A 24126-nucleotide genomic window follows, 5' to 3' on the forward strand; every position below is an offset into this window, starting at 1 on the left:
CTGAGTGCCACACAGGGAGGTAATGGGTCCCATTTTTATAGTCTTTGGTATGACTCGGCCGGGGTTTGAACTCACAACCTACTGATCTCAGGGCGGACACTCTAACCACTAGGCCACTAGAGCAGCACTTTTTAAATTTTGTCTCAGCTTTTTTCTCATTACATTACATCTTTTTGCTCTTTTTTATAGATTTTTATTGTTTTTTGGGGTTTTTTGACAAACAGTGGGGGCCAACAAAGCTGGAGCTGCGGGCTGCAAATGGCCCCCTGGCCGCGCTTTGGACATCCCTGGATTAACCAGTTGATGTGCGTGTTTGAGTGCCGCCCACAAATGAATAGGACATGAATTACCATGAATTGATTAACGTGGACCCCGACTTAAACAAGTTGAAAAACTTATTGGGGTGTTACCATTCTACTAATAAAAGTCTCAATCAATCAATCAATCAATCAATCAAAGACAATAATATAATCTGCGTGGGTTGACGTCGCAACATCCTGGAGGGCCTGAAGGAGGCTGCATTGAGCATGCAGTCAGTTTCTTCTTGTTTTTGTTACCCGTGTGCAGGGGCGCCGCTAGGGATTTTGGGCCCCATGAAAAGAATCTTTACAGGGCCCCCAACACAGTGTCATTATTTTTTCTGTATTATAATTTCATCATCATTAGGGGCCTCTCTGGGCCCCCCTCCATCATGGGCCCCTAGAATCCGTCTCCTTTACCCCCCTTTTCGGCGCCCCTGCCCGTCTGACAGCAGGATTTACTAATCTAGAACATTCTTTTCACATCAATCTCATAATGCCACAGATGGAAAGATAAGAAAGGTTTGATGTCGCCTTTGCTTTGAAAATAAAGCCGGCGATTCTTCAAGGAGGTGAAAGGACTTATTATTTAATATTGCTATTCAAAGAGGGGCCCTAAATGTCACAGTTAAAAACAAGACACTTCTAATATTGACTTGGGATGATTAAAACACTCTCAGTGGTCCTTTCTTTTTTTCTTTTTTTAAGTACAATCACATTTTTCATCAGACTTTTGGGAGCCCCTTCTGATGTTCTCAATTTGCCCACAGTAGAAGAAATGAAAAATCACAGCTTTTTGCTTTGAAGGCTTGAAAATATTGGAAACGCAGCTCATGCATTTCTTTGTGTATTGCAGACATGATTGTGTTGTTCTTGTAAAGCCTATTTTGTTTGTCGGTCTTACTTCTAAGCTACTAAACTTTCGGGTCCAGTTCGGTTGCGTGTCGGCTCTCAGAGCCCTCCCCTCCGGGTGAGGGGATCTCGTCGGGAATGCCGTTCAAGTCGGACCTGGAAGCTGAGGTCTGTGAAGATGGTGCCTCCCCGCATCTGAGCGGCGGCGTCCCCGCTTCACATTTGCCGAAATTAAACAGTTTGCCAGGGTTGAAGGCCTTGCTGGGTGACTGAGAACGCTCCTGGGAGCTGCTACCTGATGATGAAGATGATGCCGTCGTTGCAGCATTGTTGGCGGTGATGGCCGCCGCACACTCCTTCTTATTGTCGGGTGATTTGAGGAATTTAAAGCTGAGGAAGCCGGGCAGCTTTGCTTCGCCGCCAGTTGGGGACTGAGGGGAGCGGGCGCCGCCACCTGATGAGAACTTGCTCTGCAGCGGTATGATCTGCTTCAGCTTCATCACGTTGTTGTTGGCCAACAGAGAGCTGGGCCTCTTGGGCTTGTCGGAGCCGCCGCCGCCGCCGCTGCCCGCACCGGCAGGACGCGATTTGCTGCCGTGACTTTTGTCGTGATGGTGATCCCCGGAGGAGTCGCCCTTACCGTCATCCCTGTCCCTCTCCCTGCGGGCCATGTGCTCCGCTTGCCTCTGCCGCTCCTCCTCCTCCCTCTTCTTCCTCTGCAGCTGCTGGTAGTGCTGCTGGGCCTGCCGCTCGTGCTTCTGCAGAGACCGGGGGAACAACATCACTTCACTGGATGAAGGAATTGCGTGCGAATGCTGAAGCCGAAATGTTTGAATCAGTTAAAAGAAAATGAAAGGAAATGTGAAACTTTGAAACGATCTCCTATTCATGTCAATGGGAATTTCGGCGTGGCGAAGTTGGTAGAGTGGCCGTGCCAGCAATCAGAGGGTTGCTGGTTCCTGGGATTCGATCCCCACCTTCTACCATCCTAGTCACGTCCGTTGTGTCCTTGGGCAAGACACTTCACCCCTTGCTCCTGATGGCTGCATGGTTAGCGCCTTGCATGGCAGCTCCCGCCATCAGTGTGTGAATGTGTGTGTGAATGGGTGAATGTGGTAATACTGTCAAAGCGCTTTGAGTACCTTGAAGGTAGAAAAGCGCTATACAAGTAAAACCCATTTATCATCATTATTATTTATTTATTTCGGAACCATAAACATTAGGGGTGTGGGAAAAAATCGATTCGAATTCGAATCGCGATTCTCACGTTGTGCGATTCAGAATCGATTCTCATTTTTAAAAAATCGGGGTTTTTTTGGTTTTTTTATTTATTTATTTTTTTAATTAATCAATCCAACAAAACAATACACAGCAATACCATAACAATGAAATACAATTCCAAAACCAAACCCGACCCAGCAACACTTAGAACTGCAATAAACTGTCACACCGCAGTGAGGGATGTCTTGTCTTGTTTTTTTCTGTCTTGTGATTTGCATGTTTTAGTTTGAAAAGTAACTCTCCTCTCGTTTCAGGTCACTTGCTTTTCCTTTTGTGTCATCAGTCTGACGTCATCACTGTTTCGTGATTGTTTTCACCTGTTCCCTATTACCCTCATGTGTCTTATAAGCCCACTCCTCCCTTTGTTCTGTGCCAGATTGTCTCGTTTATTTGTGCTCTCTAGCATTCATGTCAATGCCTTGCCTTACCTCGCCTCGTCTCGTGCTTATGTTCCTTGATCCTGAATCCCTTCGTTGCTATTTTGAGTTTTCCTTTCTTCCTCCTCAGCAGAGTGATTTTTTGTTATTTAGTTTATTCAGCCGAAGTGGTGAGTTATCAGTTATTTTTTATTCTTTCCTCAAATTTTTGAGTGACAATTTTTGTTCAACTTTATTAGATTAGATAGTGTAGAATTTTTCATAGCTGTTGTTATCATTTCTTCCTCCTGTTGGAGCGTTTTTTGTTAATACATTTAATAGCATATACGGCTTTACTTTGAGCTCCCCCCGAATGACAGAGCTTCTCACCCTATCTCTAAGGGAGAGCCCCGCCACTCGGCGGAGGAAACTCATTTCGGCCGCTTGTACCCGTGATCTTGTCCTTTCGGTCATGACCCAAAGCTCATGACCATAGGTGAGGATGGGAACGTAGATCGACCGGTAAATCGAGAGCTTTGCCTTCCGGCTCAGCTCCTTCTTCACTACAACGGATCGATACAGTGTCCGCATTACTGAAGACGCCGCACCGATCCGCCTGTCGATCTCACGATCCACTCTTCCCCCACTCGTGAACAAGACTCCGAGGTACTTGAACTCCTCCACTTGGGGCAAGATCTCCTCCCCAACCCGGAGATGGCACTCCACCCTTTTCCGGGCGAGAACCATGGACTCGGACTTGGAGGTGCTGATTCCCATCCCAGTCGCTTCACACTCGGCTGCGAACCGATCCAGTGAGAGCTGAAGATCTTGGCCGGAGGAAGCCATCAGGACCACATCATCTGCAAATAGCAGAGACCTAATCCTGCAGCCACCAAACCAGATACCCTCAACGCCCTGACTGCGCCTAGAAATTCTGTCCATAAAGGTTATGAACAGAATCGGTGACAAAGGGCAGCCTTGGCGGAGTCCAACCCTCACTGGAAACGTGTCCGACTTACTGCCGGCAATGCGGACCAAGCTCTGACACTGATTATACAGGGAGCGAACTGCCACAATAAGACAGTCCGTTACCCCATACTCTCTGAGCACTCCCCACAGGACTTCCCGGGGTATACGGTCGAATGCCTTCTCCAAGTCCACAAAGCACATGTAGACTGGTTGGGCAAACTCCCATGCACCCTCAAGGACCCTGCCGAGAGCATAGAGCCGGTCCACAGTTCCACGACCAGGACGAAAACCACACTGTTCCTCCTGAATCCGAGGTTCGACTATCCGGCGTAGCCTCCTCTCCAGTACACCTGAATAGACTTTACCGGGAAGGCTGAGGAGTGTGATCCCACGATAGTTGGAACACACCCCCCGGTCCCCTTCTTAAAGAGAGGAACCACCACCCCGGTCTGCCAATCCAGAGGTACCGCCCCCGATGTCCACGCGATGTTGCAGAGTCTTGTCAACCAAGACAGCCCCACAACATCCAGAGCCTTAAGGAACTCCAGGCGGATCTCATCCACCCCCGGGGCCTTGCCACCGAGGAGCTTTTTAACTACCTCGGCAACCTCAGCCCCAGAAATAGGAGAGCCCACCTCAGATTCCACAGGCCCTGCTTCCTCATAGGAAGACGTGCTGGTAGGATTGAGGAGGTCTTCGAAGTATTCTCTCCACCGATCCACAACATCCGCAGTCGAGGTCAGCAGAGCACCATCCCCACCATACACGGTGTTGACACTGCACTGCTTCCCCTTCCTGAGGCGGCGGATGGTGGTCCAGAATTGCTTCGAAGCCGTCCGGAAGTCGTTTTTCATGGCTTCCCCAAACTCCTCCCATGTCCGAGTTTTTGCCTCTGCGACCGCTGAAGTCGCAGACCGCTTGGCCTGTCGGTACCTGTCCGCTGCCTCAGGAGTCCTATGAGCCAAAAGAACCCGATAGGACTCCTTCTTCAGCTTGACGGCATCCCTCACCGCCGGTGTCCACAAACGGGTTCTAGGATTACCGCCACGACAAGCACCAACTACCTTGCGGCCACAGCTCCAATCAGCCGCCTCGACAATAGAGGCGCGGAACATGGTCCATTCGGACTCAATGTCCAGCACCTCCCTCGTGACATGTTCAAAGTCGTTCCGGAGGTGGGAATTGAAACTCTCTCTGACAGGAGACTCTGCCAGACGTTCCCAGCAAACCCTCACAATGCGTTTGGGCCTGCCAGGTCTGTCCGGCATCCTCCCCCACCATCGCAGCCAACTCACCACCAGGTGGTGATCGGTAGAAAGCTCCGCCCCTCTCTTCACCCGAGTGTCCAAAACTTGAGGCCGCAAATCCGATGACACAACTACAAAGTCGATCATGGAACTGCGGCCTAGGGTGTCCTGGTGCCAAGTGCACATATGGACACCCTTATGTTTGAACATGGTGTTCGTTATGGACAATCTGTGTCGGGCACAAAAGTCCAATAACAAAACACCGCTCGGGTTCAGATCCGGGCAGCCATTCTTCCCAATCACGCCTCTCCAGGTTTCACTGTCGTTGCCAACATGAGCATTGAAGTCCCCCAGTGGCACGAGGGAATCACCCGGGGGAGCACTCTCAAGTACTCCCTCGAGTGAATCCAAAAAGGGTGGGTACTCTGAACTGCGGTTTGGCGCGTAAGCGCAAACCACAGTCAGGACCCGTTCCCCCACCCGAAGGCGGAGGGAAGCTACCCTCTCGTCCACCGGGTTGAACTCCAACGTACAGGCTCTGAGCCGGGGGGAAACAAGAATTGCCACCCCAGCCCGTCGCCTCTCACTGCCGGCAACGCCACAGTGGAAGAGAGTCCAGCCCCTCTCGAGAGAACTGGTTCCAGAGCCCTTGCTGTGCGTCGAAGTGAGTCCGACTATATCTAGCCGGAACTTCTCCACTTCGCGCACTAGCTCAGGCTCCTTCCCCCCCAGCGAGGTGACGTTCCACGTCCCAAGAGCTAGCTTCTGTAGCCGAGGATCGGACCGCCAAGTGCCCTGCCTTCGGCTGCCGCCCAGCTCACATCGCACCCGACCTCTATGACCCCTGCTATGGGTGGTGAGCCCATTGGAGGGGGGACCCACGTTGCCTCTTCGGGCTGTGCCCGGCCGGGCCCCATGGGGACAGGCCCGGCCACCAGGCGCTCGCCATCGTGCCCCACCTCCGGGCCTGGCTCCAGAGGGGGGGGGGGCCCCGGTGACCCGCGTCCGAGCGAGGGAAATCTGGGTCCTTGTTTTTTATTATTCATGGAGGTCTTCGAGCTGCTCTTTGTCTGATCCCTCACCTAGGACCAGTTTGTCTTGGGAGACCCTACCAGGGGGCATAAAGCCCCCGGACAACATAGCTCCTAGGATCATTGGGACACGCAAACTCCTCTACCACGTTAAGGTGGCAGCTCAGAGAGGAGTGGTTAATATATATATATTGTAATTCCTTGACTTTGGAGGTGAAAGGAAGCTGTCAAAATAAAAGCCTGTCAAAGTTCCCTACTCTGCATCTGAGTCCTATCCTTTTTACCAAGCCTGACATAAACAGAGCAATTGAGAGGAGACACACACACGACACAGAACAAACCAAAAGTAGTGAAACAAAAATGAATATTATCAACAACAGTATCAATATTAGTTACAATTTCAACATAGCAGTGATTAAAAATCCCTCATTGACATTATCATTAGACATTTATAAAAAAAAAAAAAAAAAAGAACAATAGTGTCACAGTGGCTTACACTAGCATCGCATCTCATAAACTTGACAACACACTGTGTCCAATATTTTCACAAAGATAAAATAAGTCATATTTTTGGTTCATTTAATAGTTAAAACAAATTTACATTATTGCAATCAGTTGATAAAACATCGTCCTTTACAATTATAAAAGCTTTTTACAAAAATCTACTACTCTGCTTGCATGTTAAGTTAAAGTTAAAGTACCAATGATTGTCACACACACACTAGGTGTGGCGAAATTATTCTCTGCATTTGACCCATCACCCTTGATCACCCCCTGGGAGGTGAGGGGAGCAGTGGGCAGCAGCGGCGGCCGTGCCCGGGAATAATTTTTGGTGATTTAACCCCCAATTCCAACCCTTGATGCTGAGTGCCAAGCAGGGAGGTAATGGGTCTCATTTTTATAGTCTTTGGTATGGCTGTCCGCAGACTGGGGTAGATCCTGCTGAAATCCTATGTATTGAATTAATAGAGAATCCTTTTGAATCGGGAAAATATCGTTTTTGAATCGAGAATCGTGTTGAATCGAAAAAAATCGATTTTGAATTGAATCGTGACCCCAAGAATCGATATTGAATCAAATCGTGGGACACCCAAAGATTCGCAGCCCTAATAAACATGAATAATCGCCACATGAATTTAATACAAAATTGCCCTTTTCATGTACTTTTTATCATATTGAATACATACAAACTAGGGTTGTACGGTATACCGGTATTAGTATAGTACCGCGACACTAATGAATCATATTCGGTACTATACCACCTCTGAAAAGTACCGGTCCCCCAGCCCCCTGAGCCACCGTCGTCGTCACGTCGTGACATTGCTGGTTTACAAGCAGGCGAGCATGTTCCGCAGCGCACACACACGGAGTACTTACAAGCAGACACAGTGTGTAGACCGAAAAAGGAGAACGGACGCATTTTGGCTTAAAAACTAAAGATAAAGGTGAAGTTATAACACTAAAACGCCCTCAGGTGCTTTAAGACATGAGTAGCTAGTTAGCGGCTAAAGTCCAGCCGTGGTCAGCAGTGTTTTATCTACTTCTAAATCACTAATCCTCGCCTCCATGGCGACAAATAAAGTACGTTTCTTACAAGTATCATCCCTGCAGGACGAGGAATAGCTAAACATGCTTCACTACACACCGTAGCTCACCGGCGTCAAAATATAAACAAACGCCATTGGAGGATCTACACCTGACATCCACTGTAATGATACCAAGTACAGGAGCGTATCTAGTCGATACTACTATGATTACGTCAATATTTTTTAGCATCACAAAATCTTCTTTCGTTTTTTTAAATGTATATTATGTTTATAAACTCAGGAAATATGTCCCTGGTTACATGATGACTTTGAATATGACCAATGTATGATCCTGTAACTACTTGGTATCAAATTGATACCCAAATTTGTGGTATCATCCAAAACTAATGTAAAGTATCCAAACAACAGAAGAATAAGTGATTATTACATTTTAACAGAAGTATAGATCGAACATGTTAAAAGAGAAAGTAAGCAGATAAATAACAATGATAAATGGGTTATACTTGTATAGCGCTTTTCTACCTTCAAGGTACTCAAAGCGCTTTGACAGTATTTCCACATTTATTAACAATAAATGAACAAGTAGATTAATAATTAATTTTCTACCACTTGTCCTTAATAATGTTGACAAAATAATAGAATGACAAATGACACAATATGTTACTGCATATGTCGGCATACTAATTAGGAGCCTTTGTTTGCTTACTTACTACTAAAAGACAAGTTGTCTCGTATGTTTGCTATTTTATTTAAGGACAAACTTGCAATAATAAACATATGTTTAATGTACCCTAAGATTTTTTGGTTAAAATAAAGCCAATAATGTAATTTTTTGTGGTCCCCTTTATTTAGAAAAGTATCGAAATAATTTTGGTACCGGTACCAAAATATTGGTATCGGGACAACAGTTGTTGGAGCCAAATGTCCTTATTTGTTTATATTGTTTTTATTTAGTTTTCTCTGATTGATTGCTGGCCTCTGTTCATGCTGAATTTTCCTTTTCGGCAGATTGCTCCGCCCACCTCCTCTTGAGAACCAGGAAGTGTTGACAGGGATGGGACCGTTGCTCTGGTGCGGTTGCCATGGTAACCTCATTTAATTGGTTTCAGGTGGGAGCATTGCATGGGGGACACAAACAGTTTTCGACCGTGCCGTGCGGGCCGTGTGTGGTCAGGTCTCGCTGCTGTGACAATGTTCCATTCAAGGTCAGCATACGTTATGTTCTATAGAGCAGTGTTTTTCAACCACTGTGCCGTGGGAGATTATGTCATTTCACCTAATTGGGTTAAAAATATTTTTTGCAAACCAGTATTTATAGTCTGCAAATGATGTGTTGTTGTTGAGTGTCGGTGCTGTCGAGAGCTCGGCAGAGTAATACTCTTACATACCAGTAGGTGGGAGCAGGTAGCTAATTGCTTTGTAGATGTCAGAAACAGGAGAGGCAGCATGCAGGTAAAAAGGTGTCTAATGCTTAAGCCAAAAATAAACAAAAGGTGAGTGCCCCTAAGAAAAGGCAATGCAGCTTAGGGAAGGCTATGCAGAACAAAACTAAGACTGAACTGGCTACAAAGTAAACAAAAACAGAATGCTGGACGACAGCAAAGACTTACTGTGGAGCAAAGATGGCGTCCACAATGTGCATCCGAACATGACATGTCAATCAACAATGTCCCCACAAAGAAGGATAAAAACAACTGAAATATTCTTGATTGCTAAAACAAAGTAGATGCAGGAAATATCGCTCAAAGGAAGACATGAAACTGCTCCAGGAAAATACCTAAAAAAGAGAAAAAGCCACCAAAATAGGAGCGCAAGACAAGAACTAAAACACTACACACAGGAAAACAACAAAATACTCCAAATAAGTCATGGCGTGATGTGACAGGTAGTGACAGTACACCTACTTTGAGACAAGAGCTATAGTGATGCATGGTTGGTTATGGTTTAAAGTCATATCCAACAATTGCGACGACGGCTTTTTACTGTCAACAGAGTTTAGTTTTTTTATGATTTCATTTTGATAGCTTAAAATAAACGGATTGTCATATCCAAACATATTTCCACAGTACTGGTCTTTGAATCATTTGCACGCGTCAAACTAGTCAACACAGTCGCCCTCAGTATCAGCTTAAAGGTAAAGGCCGGACAACACAAATACAGACAGATGAAAAATTCACTTTACTATCAGAAGTCAATGTAACAAGCGGATAATAAAGTTCAGCTATTGTAGAATTGGTTTAAAAAAAAAGGGTTTCAATGACAAAAAAAAGCTTAGAATAGCTTTTAAATCAAATCAAATATTTTTTTCTGTCAAAATTGAAACACATTTAGCAAAAATGACAAAATGCTTCTTTTTCACATACATTTCCAGGCCACATAAAATGACGTGAACCTCACTCAACCTTATGTTTGTTAGGTTTGACAGCTGTGAACTGGGTAGTACAGTGCTCGTTTATGGACGGAAGTTAGCAATACTACAACACGTGCATATAAGCATGTGGATTTTTCATAGAAATAACCCTCAGATTTCTGGTGAGAAAAGCAGTCGATTTAAGCGGACACTTTTGACAAATAAGACCTAGGGGTGTCCTGAGCCAGTAATAATCTTAGTTAAAAAAAGATTTGTATCGTATTAAGTCGGCTTGCATCTAAAATGTCCGATACGATACAAGCAGTGCTGCAGCGCGTTTACTTGTGCAAAGCTGAACAGCCAAAAAACACCCAAGGTTGGACTTTTCTTGTATTTTAGTCAAGTCATTTACAAAACGATATACATGGTAGGCTATAGGCTACTAGGAGCTAGCAGCTACACAACAGCTAAACACATAACAGCACACGAGCTAAACATACGTAATACGTGTCCTTAAACAAACATTGCAGTCTAAAACATTTGTCAACATAAACAATAATTATAGTTGCATATCACTTACAGATAAAAAGTCTACAAGGCAGAAGCGTATTGGAAAGTATCCAGTAACAAACGTGTCCGCATACAACTTACTGCGCCATGAGCTTAACTTAATGAATCATTGCGACCGCTATGTGTCGCTAAAAAACAATTACTACAGCTTAAAAACAGCGTAAGTCCATTCCAGAGTGCTAATAATAAATAGGTTAGTGTTTTTCATACCTACCATCATTCTCAGTTTGAGTAATTTCTCTTTATCAAACCTTTTCTAAGACACCAATCTTCAAAAAAATACAAGCATGTATGATTTTATTGATAATAATATTGCAAAAGATTAGAGATGTTCGATAATATCGGACTGCCGATATTATCGGCTGAAAAATGCTTTAAAATGTATTATCGGAAATTATCGGTATCGGTTTCAAAAAGTAAAATTTATGACTTTTTAAAACGCCGCTGTACGGAGTGGTACACGGACGTAGGGAGAAGTACAGAGCGCCAATAAACCTTAAAAGCACTGTCACATAATATCTACGGCTTTTCACACACACAACAGCCATACAGGTCACACTGAGGGTGGCCGTATAAACAACTTTAACACTGTTACAAATATGCGCCACACTGTGAACCCACACCAAACAAGAATGACAAACACATTTCGGGAGAACATCCGCACCGTAACACAACTTAAACACAACAGAACAAATACCCAGAACCCCTTGCAGCACTAACTCTTCCGGGACGCTACAATATACACCCCCCCTACCCTCTACCCTCCCTGCCCCCCACCACCTCAACCTCCTCATGCTGTCTCAGGGAGAGCATGTCCCAAATTCCAAGCTGCTGTTTTGAGGCATGCTAAAAAAAAATAATGCACTTTGTGACTTCAATAATAAATATGGCAGTGCCATGTTGGCATTTTTTTCCATAACTTGAGTTGATTTATTTTGGAAAACCTTGTTACATTGTTTAATGCATCCAGCGAGGCATCACAACAAAATTAGGCATAATAATGTGTTAATTCCACGACTGTATATATCGGTATCGGTTGATATCGGAATCGATAATTAAGAGTTGGACAATATCGGATATCGGCAAAAAAGCCATTATCCTACATCTCTACATAAGATCAATGTTGCAATTGGCCAATACTCAAGGCTCCAATATCGGAATCTGATTGGAAGTGAAAAACTCGTACACGTGGTCCACATACTGTAAACAGGTTGTCGGTATAAGCAGGTTTCACTGTACTCAGTCTTGTTTTATTCGCACACTACATGCAGTCTTTTTGTAAAAAAAAAAAAAAAAAATTAAAAAGGCTGACTCATAACTTTTTTCCGTCTGAATAAAACGTCACCAACGGCTTTCAACTCCAATTTAAATTTGACAATGGAGATTTTATATTAGGGGTAAGTGCCTTATGATGAGAGCCAGCGTCCACGTCAGTGCACATTTGGGCTCTGCATAACATGGCTATTTTGTCAAAGAGTTGCACAGAAAAATATATGCAAAACAGAAATGTCCACTGCAGAGGACACTGGTTCCCAGGAGGATATGTCTTATTACGCTCTGTCCAATAAAGTAGTAGTTTTAATTAAGGAAGTATTCATCTAGTCTACTTAAGTGCTTGGCACCACAGCAATTTTGTCCCTAGTGCAAACGATTAAGCTCATAATTCACCTTAAAGGCTTCCCTGCGCTGATAGTCCAGTTTGGCCATCTCCTCTCTGACCCACGTGGGTATGTCGGGAATGGCCACATGGATGACGTACTTCAAGAGGACGGCAAAGTGCTGCAGGCAGACAAGTAGGACAGGAGGGTGAGATTAGAAAAAGGCATCATTCAAAAGTAATGTGGGACAAAACGAAACTAATGGCGTGTTCCTTGGACTATTTCTGGTGCAACACCCGGGCTGTTTAATTCTCCTTCAGATAAGACAGACTTCTCTATCAGGCCAAGGCGGTGCTGCAGGCTGTTTACTTTATCTTATTTTAGGCAGACGCACAGCTTTGGGCTCACTGAGCCACAACCTGAATAAATATGTTACGGGAAGTCGAGGACAAATGGAAAGAGTTGCAGCACTCTTCTACTTTCTGATTTCCTCCATAAAGTGTTCTTTAGCTACAGGAAAAATTGTAGTTGAATTTGGGGACAAATATCTTAGACCCCAGTCTGCAGTTCTATCAAGTGGACAACAAACAGAATGACCCGTTTACATTATTCCACATTTGCTGAGTTGCATATGATGTCACATCCGTTTTTCTTCTTCACGGCTTAATTGACACGATGGTCAAGCAGCTTGAGCGTAGCATTAAAACAAGTGAGAGTAATTGTACTCTGCAAATAGTGAAATCTAAGTTAGATTAAATATCTCAAATAAGGGTGATATTTGCTTATTTTATGTCTGATAAGATCATTCTTCTCACGAAGCAGATTTTATGTTAGAGTGTTTTACTTGTTTTAAGGGTTTTGGTCCAAATGATCTCAGTAAGATATTACAGCTGGTTGCTGAGATGTTATGACCTATATTGAGTAAAACATGCTTAAAACTAGAATATCAACTGTTGCAAAGCTGTGTGATCAACACTCACAAGTATAAAACTACTTTTTTAAAGTAATCATTTCTTACTTCAAGCATGAAAAAAAAATCATGATGCCGAGCGCGTATCATTATGTCAAGATAATGGCACTAGCATTTACTTAATTTAAGAATATTTTTCAACATATTGAGCAAAAAGGTCTCTTTTTTTCGACCAAGAAAGTTGCACTTGTTATTAGTGAGAATATACTTATTTTAAGGTATTTTTGGGTTCCTTGAGGTTAGCTAATTTTACTTGTTTTGGAAAGTCTTGACAAGCCGAATTTTCTTGTTCTATTGGCAGATAATTTTGCTTAGTTCAAATAAAATACCCCTCATTTTTGTATTTTTTTTTCTTGTTTTTGAACACTGACTTTTTGCAGTGTAGTTGATTTTAGGAAAAACTATCTTAGACCCCAGTCTGCAGTTCTATCAAGTGGACAACAAACAGAATGACCCATTTACATTATTCCACATTTGCTGAGTTGCATATGATGTCACATCCGTTTTTTTTCTTCACGGCTTAATTGACACGATGGTCAAGCAGCTTGAGCGTAGCATTAAAACAAGTGAGAGTGAGAGTACACTGCAAAAACTGAAATCTAAGTTAGATTAAATATCTCAAATAAGGGTGATATTTGCTTATTTTCTGTCTGATAAGATAATTCTTCTCACTAAGCAGATTTTATGTTAGACTGTTTTACTTGTTTTAAGGGTTTTGGTCCTAAATGATCTCAGTAAGATATTACAGCTTGTTGCTGAGATTTTATGACCTATATTGAGTAAAACATGCTTAAAACTAGAATATCAACTGTTGCAAAGCTGTGTCATCAACACTCACAAGTATAAAACTACTTTTTTAAAGTAATAATTTCTTATTTCAAGCATGTAAAAAAAAAAATCATGACTTTGACACAATTTTGTCTCATAATTAAAACAGATGACAGCCAAATGGACTTTGCTGTTTTATTTTCAATTAAACAATAGAAAATACGTACTCATATAGTAGTACAGTTGTTATTAGTGAGAATATACTTATTTTAAGGTATTTTTGGGTTCATTGAGGTTAGCTAATTTTACTTGTTTTGGAAAGTCTTGACAAGCCAAATTTTCTTGTTCTATTGGTAGATAATTTTGCTTAGTTCAAATAAAATATCCCTCATTTTTGTAATTTTTTTTCTTGTTTTTGAACACTGACTTTTTGCAATGTAGAGTTTGAGCATAAAATGCCGTATTGCTGTTCTGTTCTTGGGTGTTCCAGTCGTTCAAATGTAGAGATAGGAAAGCGCTTTCATAGAAGAAGTGGTTCATAAAGGTAATAAAGTTACGGAAAAAAACGAAAGTGTGTCAAAGGAAATGGCTCTTAAAATATCCCTTTTATCATCTTGTGTAATACAATCGGACCATGCTCGTGTCTGCAGCCATCACTTTGTAAAATGTTTGTTTGAGAAACTTTCTCTGGTGCAGTCAAGCTTATTCTCTACTATGTTAGTAGTGTTTGAGAGCAGAACTAAACGTAATAAAAGGACAATAGATCGCATCAGTTTGTGTTTTGAGGTTGCTATGTCTAAATAGAACAACGAAGACCTGGTTGTGCAAATAAACTTCATGTTAAATCCTAGTAATAATTATTGTGATTGTTGGTCCAATTCACCGTATTTTTGTTGTTGAGTTTCATAACAGAAACTAAAAGCTTAGTAGCCAAGTGCTTTATTCAACACAGATGAGCACAATATAGCGTCTTTAGTGAGATTCGTTAGCATCAAGAAAATATCTTGAACAGTATTAATAAACTAGATGAATAAATCTCTCGTAGGCTCAACAGCATATGCTGAATCTTGATATCGCCAGCAAACATTGCTGAACAATAGGGACATCTATAGCTAAATAATGAGACAAAGTATGAACGTCACACCATAAAAACAACTGCAGACAGGAATTGAAGATGAGACTAATATTTGTAGCAGGAAATCAACTGCAAACAAATTTATCCTTCTCATTAGCATCACAATCACAGCAGCATGGCGCTCGTTATGTCAATCAAATACGGCACTTACCTATGCACGAGTAAATCCAACGTCTTGGCGATGAGGAACGGTTTTAATCTTGGTTAATGTGTTTTTATGTGGAAAGAGAATATTTCGAAACTAAGAGCGGATGGAGATGGTTTTATCACTAGAAAGGTGTATTTGGAAAATGTCCATATACCTGTGGACATAGCCGAATGATGAAATATTTGTGCAAATCCAGGTATTTTCTTGCATAATTCGGAACACAAACCAGAAGAATAAAACAAAATTTAGATTTGTATTAACCATATTTTTAGATAACAGTTTGGCTCTTATGTCTGTTGTGTCTGACTTCTCTTGTTTTTACACACTTAGACTGTTTATATGTTTATTATAAACTAATAAACAGTTGATTTCCTGACACATTACAATCTGAAAAGACACAGTCAAATCTCTCTCCACGACTCCCAGGGTTGCGACTCATATTTGTTTTTTAAAAACGGTACATTGTGAAATTCAATTTGTGTTTAAGATCAGAGTAATTAGTAAGGGTAATAAAATTTGTCGCTGACAAATTCATTGTCAAAAATAGTGGGTGACGTCATCACTTGTGTTTTTCCGCACAGAGTGCGAGTGCGACCGGTAATCACCGAGCAAAAGGAAGAGAAAAATGTGTAAACCAACATGTCGAAAACTTGCTCGGTTTAAAAGCGGACCTTGCTTTTACGGCAGTACATCTGTCATGTGGGAGCATTTAAAGCGAAAGCTTTTCAGACATCTGGAAGAAATGAGCTCCAACTCTCCTCTGTAAGATAGTTAGCTTGTTAGCTCGCTAGCTACCAATTTTTTGTACTTTAGTGTGTTCAAATGTTAATTGTCTATTCTTGCTTTCTTACACTTCTGCATCTCATTTGCAAGTACTGTATTATAAAAATTTGACTTTACATATAGTTGCAATTCCAAGTAATGTTTAGACTCAGTGTAGTATTTCCTATTAAGTAGAATGTGCCAGTTTTTTTTGTCAAGTCCTGTAAAATGTTTATATTGCTAGTATTGTATGTATTACATACCACCTGTTTGATTATAACGGCCATCTGAGTTGTAGTTTTCATTACCAGATTAGGAGGTGTTGAAATCGCCATGTAAAATGCTAATGATAATCGGTAGCATGTGTATAGCAAATCCAATGTAAATTAGCGCATTTGAAAAGTAGAGCCTTACTGTACTTTTGAGCGACCTTTTGCTTTTTTGGCATGGAAAATTGTAAGCTTTTAGAAGAGAGAAGAGTTGGAGTACCTCAAGGATCACAATGGAGATGATGGCCATCTCAGGGCTTAGCCAGGGGAAGAGGCGCTGTAGCTGACCGCACTGGCCAATCAGGTAACAGTTCACAATGATGGCAATCAGACCCATGGCTTCCATTGCAGTCTGCAGCATGAGAGAGAGAGAGAAAAACAACCTTGCTAAGATAAAACACAAGTACGGTTTAGATGAGCCTGAGGGTCCCTGGTTTATGTTCTTACCTGCCACTGGCCAATACTCTCCACTCTGAGACCGAAGGGCCTCTGCAGACCCGTGCAGAGCTTGAAGGCGTCGCTGCGTATCTCAATGATGTTGTTGATGAGTGCGCACATGGCAGCCAGAGGAAAGGCCGAGGAGAAAAGCACCACGTAGCCAAACTGGACAAACATTTCCTGGTAGTCCTGGAAGGTTCCCTGAGAGAAGATTGGCAGGTGTTACTCACTTTGAAGGGCCGCTTCCTTATATGACCACAATTCAGAATTTAACCAACTCCTCAAGGCACGGATGACTTCAGTAGACTTTAGTCCAGCGAAAAGGGCACTTTTCTTGGTATGAAAAAAAAGACCTTTTTGCTCAATATGTTGAAAAATATTCTTAAATTAAGTAAATGCTAGTGCCATTATCTTGACATAATGATATGCGCTCGGCATCATGATTTTTTTTTCATGCTTGAAGTAAGAAATGATTACTTTAAAAAAGTAGTTTTATACTTGTGAGTGTTGATGACACAGCTTTGCAACAGTTGCTATTCTAGTTTCAAGCATGTTTTACTCAATATAGGTCATAAAATCTCAGCAACAAGCTGTAATATCTTACTGAGATCATTTAGGACCAAAACCCTTAAAACAAGTAAAACACTCTAACATAAATTCTGCTTAGTGAGAAGAATTATCTTATCAGACAGAAAATAAGCAAATATCACCCTTATTTGAGATATTTAATCTTACTTAGATTTCAGTTTTTGCAGTGCAGGGTCCTTTTACCTCATATGTCTGCATGCAGCTTTCCATCTCCGCCTGAGCGAGCGCGGCGCTCTCCTTCACCGCCGGAGGGTCGATCCACGATTCCCTCTTGGCTCTGGGTTCAGCCCGCTCGGCGCTCCTTCCTCGTCTGCGGTGTCGCAACGACCCGCTCCCCGATGCAGGTGGAGCGGCACCGACGGCGTAACCGATCCCTTCGGCCGCACATGCCGTTCCCCCACCTGCCTCCTTCACATCATGGATGCCGTTATCGGTGTCGTCGTCACATATTTCAAACACAGAGGTGGGGTCCAGTCCTTTTTCCACCATGGTCGGACTGCCCTCCTCTGTGTAACTGTTGTTCATGGGCTGGCCCCTGCATGCTGGCCTCCTGTCCATCTGAAGTGCAACAAAAGCATTATTGCTACTATTTGTTACTCCGGCTTCCTCCCACCTCCAAAGACATGCACCTGGGGATAGGTTGATTGGCAACACTAAATTGGCCCTAGTGTGTGAATGTGAGTGTGAATGTTGTCTGTCTATCTGTGTTGGCCCTGTGATGAGGTGGCGACTTGTCCAGGGCATACTTGCCAACCCTCCCGATTTTCCCGGGAGACTCCCGAATTTCAGTGCCCCTCCCGAAAATCTCCCATGGCAACCATTCTCCCGAATTTCTCCAAATTTCCACCCGGACAACAATATTGGGGGCGAGCCTTAAAGGCACTGCCTTTAACGTCCTCTACAACCTGTCGTCACATCCGCTTTTCCTCCATACTAACAGCGTGCCGGCCTAGTCACATAATATTTGCGGCTTTTACACACACTTAAGTGAATGCAAGCCATACTTGATCAACAGCCATACAGGTCACACTGAGGGTGGTCGTATAAACAACTTGAACACTGTTACAAATATGCGCCACACTGTGAACCCACACCAAACAAGAATGACAAACACATTTCGGGAGAACATCCACACCGTAACACAACATAAACACAACAGAACAAATACCCAGGACCCCTTGCAGCCCTAACTCTTCTGGGACGCTACAATATACACCCCCGCTACCACCAAACCCCGCCCCCCGCCAAAAACCTGCCCACCTCAACCCCGCAACCCTCAAACCCCCCGCCCCCATCCTCAATTGTGCCGCCCCCCGTCTCCCGTATTCGGAGGTCTCAAGGTTGGCAAATATGGTCCAGGGTGTACCCCGCCTTCCGCCCGAATGCAGCTGAGATAGGCTCCAGCACCCCCCGCGACCCCAAAAGGGACAAGCGGTAGGAAATGGATGGATGGATGTTACAAGGCGCAGAGTTACAGTAAGTCTTGCAGAGACAAAGAGCTGCTTACCTTCTCTATGAAGCTGACTTTCCTCAGTTTCAAACCGCAGTCGATCAGACCTTCCTCCTCGGTCTCTCCTTCACTGAACCTCCCACTGTCAGCCTCGTCCCTCTCGCCACGCTCCTCTTCATCAAGGACCCCACATCCTCCATTGAGACACTTCCTTTCCCTGCAATCAAACGTTATCAGATATAAAACACTCAAGTCAGATTGCTGTCAGTACTAATCTGTTGTTGTCAGTGCAGCGTTTCCCAATTTCCATTCAGTTTTTACTACAAAAATGCAAATTTGTTAGGCGACTGTTACAGCATGACATGCAGGAGTGTCAAACTGCTTTTCATTGAGGGCCACATCGCACTTATGGCTGCCCTGCTTGAATGAACAGTGAATATATATGAATAGAAAAATGTATGTTCACCTCATGATATTATTACTCAGTTACCGTATTTTCCGCACTATAAGGTGCACCGGTTTATAAGGCGCACCTTCAATGAATGGCCTATTTTAAAACTTTGTTCATATATAAGGCGCACCGCATTATAAGGCACATAGAATAGACACTACAGTAGTTATGCATCCCGTAGTTGCGAGATGCTAAATATTGGTCCATATATAAGGCGCACCGGATTATAAGGCGCACTGTCAACCTTTGAGAAAATTGGAGGTTTTTAGGTGCGCCTTATAGTGTGGAAAATACGGTACTTATTACATAATCAGTGGCCTAGTGGTGAGAGTGTCCGCCCTGAGATCGGTAGGTTGTGAGTTCAAACCCCGGCCGAGTCATACCAAAGACTTTAAAAATGGGACCCATTACCTCCCTGCTTGACACTCAGCGTCAAGGGTTGGAATTGGGGGTTAAATCACCAAAAATGATTCCCGGGCGCGGCCACCGCTGCTGCTCACTGCTCCCCTCACCTCCCAGGGGGTGATCAAGGGTGATGGGTCAAATGCAGAGAATAATTTTGCCACACCTAGTGTGTGTGTGACAATCATTGGTACTTTAACTCTAACTTTATTACTTTTTTTTTTTTTTTAGTACACTTAAAAAAAAAAGTTGTATATTTTATGGTAAAAAAATAACAGCTCAGTTGCCAAATATTTACTGTAAAGTTTACAGTGGTTTTTATGGCATATTACTGTATTGATTGATTGAAACTTGTACTCAGTGGCCTAGTGGTGAGAGTGTCCGCCCTGAGATCGGTAGGTTGGGAGTTCAAATCCCGGCCGAGTCATACCAAAGACTATAAAAATGGGACCCATTACCTCCCTGCTTGGCACTCAGCATCAAGGGTTGGAATTGGGGGTTAAATCACCAAAATGATTCCCGGGCGCAGCCACCGCTGCTGCCCACTGCTCCCCTCACCTCCCAGGGGGTGATCAAGGGTGATGGGTCAAATGCAGAGAATAATTTCGCCACACCTTGTGTGTGTGTGACAATCATTGGTACTTTAACTTTAACTTTAACTTTATTAGTAGATTGCACAGTACAGTACATATTCCGTACAATTGACCACTAAATGGTAACACCCGGATAAGTTTTTCAACTTGTTTAAGTCAGGGTCCACGTTAATCAATTCATGGTATATAGAAAAAACAGTACCACTATTTTTTACGGTAAAAAACTGGCAGCTTAGTCGCCTGAATTGTACTGTAAAATCTATGGTATTGTTCTTACAGCATATTACTGTAAATGGAAAGAGCACCAATGTTTGTTTTTTTGCAGTAAATAATAGCAGCTCAGTTGCCAGAATATTACTGTAAAATCTGCAGTGGTTTTTGTAGCATATTAGTGTCAATAGAAAAACAGTACAACTGTTTTTAAGGTAACATTTTGGTAGCTGAGCTGCCAGTTTAATATCGTAAAATGTATGCTGGTTTTTACAGCAGATTACTGTGAATGGAAAAATGGTACCACAGCCTTTTTACAGTGGAAAAAAACGGGCAGCTCAGTTACCAACATTTTATTGGAAAACAATGGTATTGTTTTAAAGTTAAAGTTAAAGTACCAATGATTGTCACACACACTAGGTGTGGCGAAATTATTCTCTGCATTTGACCCATCACCCTTGATCACCCCCTGGGAGGTGAGGGGAGCAGTGAGCAGCAGCGGTGGCCGCGCCCGGGAATCATTTTTGGTGATTTAACCCCCAATTCCAACCCTTGATGCTGAGTGTCAAACAGGGAGGTAATGGGTCCCATTTTTATAGTCTTAGGTATGACTCGGCCGGGGTTTGAACTCACAACCTACCGATCTCAGGGCGGACACTCTTTACAATAATTTGCTGTAAATTTTACATTAAGAAACTGGCAACACAGTTGCCAGAATTTTACTGTAAAATCTCGCGTTTTTACGGCATATTAGTGTAAGTGGAAAAACAGTACCACTGTTTCTTAGGGTTACATTCTGGCAACTGATCTACCATTTTTTGTTGATAGTAAAATCTAGGGTTGTATTTTTTCGATGTCGTAATGTAAATGGAAAAACGGTAAACACAGTTTCACAGTTAAAAAACAAGCAGCTCAGTTGCCAGAATATTACCGTGAAACAGGGGTACCTTTTATTCCATTTACAGTAATTTGCTGTAAATAAACAGCATACATTTTACGGTTAAAAACTGGCAGCTCAGTCGTCATTACTTTTCTGTAATATCTGTTGTCATTTTTTACAGTGTGCAGTGTACAGTCAAACAGATATTTAAGTATGTAGATTTATTTTAACAAAAGAAATGTTTGGGATGTATGATAATATAATATTTGTTGCATTATTAGATAACATAAAAGTTTAAAATATATGCAATTGCATTGTGTTGCAACAAATACATTTGGTAAGAAAATATAAAGTACTTTTTTGACGCATATTATTTGATCAAACCTTGAGTTTGATTCTTGTAATATATATATATATATATATATATATATATATATATATATATATATATATATATATATATATATATATATATTTTACAGCATATCACTGTAAATGGAAAAACAGTACTACTGTTTTTTTACGGTAAAAAACTGGCAGCTCAGTCACCAAAATTTCACTATAATGGTTACGGTGTTTTTAACACCATATTACTATAAATGAAACAACAGTACCACTATTTTGTTTTTTAGAGCCCAATTGCAATAATTTTACCATACAATTTATGGTGTTTTTTTTACAGCATATTACTGTAAATGGAAAAACAGAACCACATTTTTTTATGGTTAAAAAAAACAAAAATTCAGACTAAGCTGCCAGGTATTTTTACCGTAAAAAAACAGTATAATATGCTGTTAAATAAACACCTTAAATTTTATTGTAAAAACTGGCAGCTCAGTCGCCAGAGTTTTGTTTTTAAAATTGATGGTGATTTTTACAGCACACTATTTTAAATGGAAAAAGAGTACTATTGTTTTATTATTGTAAAAAACTGGCAGCCTGGTCGCAAGAATTTTAACGTACAATTCACTGTATTTTTTACAGCATAAATGGAAAACAGTACCACTGTTATTTCGAATGGTACATGTTAGATCTTATGTAAACCACAGCTCTCCAGTGCTGGCAGCACCCATGCAGTCCCAGACTTTGACGCTACCACCACCATGCTTGACTGGCAAGACACAATCATCTGGGCACTCAAATGTGTTTTCGTCTTAGACATTAAAAGCAGCGTGTGGGCCCTTTTTCAGTAGAGAGCAAATCTATACTGCACTACAAGCTGTACACGGACTACTCTAAAGAGGATCTATGATGATTTTAATCTACATTTAAAACACTTCCTTGTGGTCTTGATACGTATTGGATATGCTTTGGTCTAATGTGCACATATATTTTGCTCCACAGTCACTTTTGTAAGCCGTTTTTTGAGTCTGTCTGTATGATGTTCGATTCTGGAGGCATTCTCGGATTGCAAATGAAACCGCACCCCCCTGCCCTCTCCAAAAGTATCATAAATTATCTTTTGAAAATGGACACTGTTTGAATGTAAATCTTGAAGTCGTCACCACTATTTTTTTTCCAGACAGGATCGCAAATTAACTTCATGAGCATTATATAGATTCACCCGGTCACAACAATGTGACATCTAAAACTGTGCATGCCATACTTGCCAACCTTGAGACCTCAGAATTTGGGAGATGAGGTGGGGGTGGCGGGGTTGAGGTGGGCGGGGTTCTGTGGTAGCGGGGGTGTATATTGTAGCGTCCCGAAAGAGTTAGTGCTGCAAGGGGTTCTGGGTATTTGTTCTGTTGTGTTTATGTTGTGTTACGGTGCAGATGTTCTCCCGAAATGTGTTTATCATTCTTGTTTGGTGTGGGTTCACAGTGTGGCGCATATTTGTAACAGTGTTAAAGTTGTTTATACGGCCACCCTCAGTGTGACCTGTATGGCTGTTGATCAAGTATGCCTGGCATTCAATCATGTGTGTGTGTAAAAGCCGCATATATTATATGACTATGCCGGCACGCTGTTTATATGGAGGAAAAGCGGACGTGACGACAGGTTGTAGATGACGCTAAAGGCAGTGCCTTTAAGGCACGCCCCCAATTATGTTGTCCGGGTGGAAATCGGGAGAATGGTTGCCCCGGGAGATTTTCGGGAGGGGCACTGAAATTCGGGAGTCTTCCGGGAAAATCGGGAGGTTGAAACCGATACCGATAATTTACGATATTACATTTTAAAGCATTCATCGGCCGATTATATCGGACATCTCTAGTCACGATACAACTTTTTCACTTCCAATACTATAGCGATATTGATCCGACATTATATTACCCATGAATTTTACATACTTTCATAATTTTGTTTGGACTTACTCTTTGAGTTGAAGTGGAGTGGTCGTTTGTTAAAGGAGCCATATGTAATAATTTCATGTCAAGTCATCATTAAATGGTCGTGATATGTCAAAAGGCATTAATAAATCATGTTCTTTTTGGATACCTCTATAACTGATAACAGTAGTTCAGCCGGATGTCGCATGTAGTTTCATATACATTGGGTTTATTTCATGTTTATAATGACTATTGTTAAAAGAACCGACCTCCTGTCTGCCTGCCACAAGCCAGGCCTGGTGCCCCTCAGACCAGGTCCCGGCATGCCAGGGTCAGTGGGAGAGGTCAGGACCTTTCCAGCTGCCAGGCGGGCGTATTTTAGCAGCACTGAGAGCAGCAGGTCCCACATAGCTCGCAAAGTGAGCTCGCCCAGCTTGTGGCGCTCATACACGTAAGGCTGCAGCACCTCCTTCACATTTTGAAGGAACTGACGTATGATGAGCAGAGTGGCCAGCATCTGAGGACAGGGACACACAGGAAGAACAGTAATCAATATTCCCAACGCACCAGAAAAGGGCACACTGTTCGCTAAGTCAAAAAGTGTAAATGTGTGGCAAATATTAATACAGTATGATTTTCATTATTTGGTTGTAAGACAGGTGAAACCATCTCAGGTATGAGAGTTCTATTTG

At 42.4% G+C, this 24126-nt stretch overlaps 1 protein-coding gene across 1 annotated transcript in view; it reads right to left on the minus strand.

Annotated features, from left to right (window-relative positions):
• Positions 1–24126, minus strand: part of ano8b (anoctamin 8b) — a 136478-nt gene that overhangs the window by 2386 nt on the left and 109966 nt on the right. The window contains exons 13-19 of the mRNA XM_061975852.2: positions 23704–23951; positions 18686–18845; positions 17362–17736; positions 16600–16791; positions 16373–16504; positions 12171–12281; positions 1–1909 (exon numbers count right to left, since the gene is read on the minus strand). The exon at positions 1–1909 is cut by the window's left edge and continues 2386 nt beyond it. Of these exons, the coding sequence (XP_061831836.1) occupies positions 1214–1909; positions 12171–12281; positions 16373–16504; positions 16600–16791; positions 17362–17736; positions 18686–18845; positions 23704–23951 (1914 nt within the window). The 3' untranslated portion in view covers positions 1–1213. The remainder of the gene's footprint in view (positions 1910–12170; positions 12282–16372; positions 16505–16599; positions 16792–17361; positions 17737–18685; positions 18846–23703; positions 23952–24126) is intronic.

This window comes from Nerophis lumbriciformis, linkage group LG14, assembly GCF_033978685.3.
Source record: "Nerophis lumbriciformis linkage group LG14, RoL_Nlum_v2.1, whole genome shotgun sequence".
NCBI lineage: Eukaryota > Metazoa > Chordata > Actinopteri > Syngnathiformes > Syngnathidae > Nerophis > Nerophis lumbriciformis.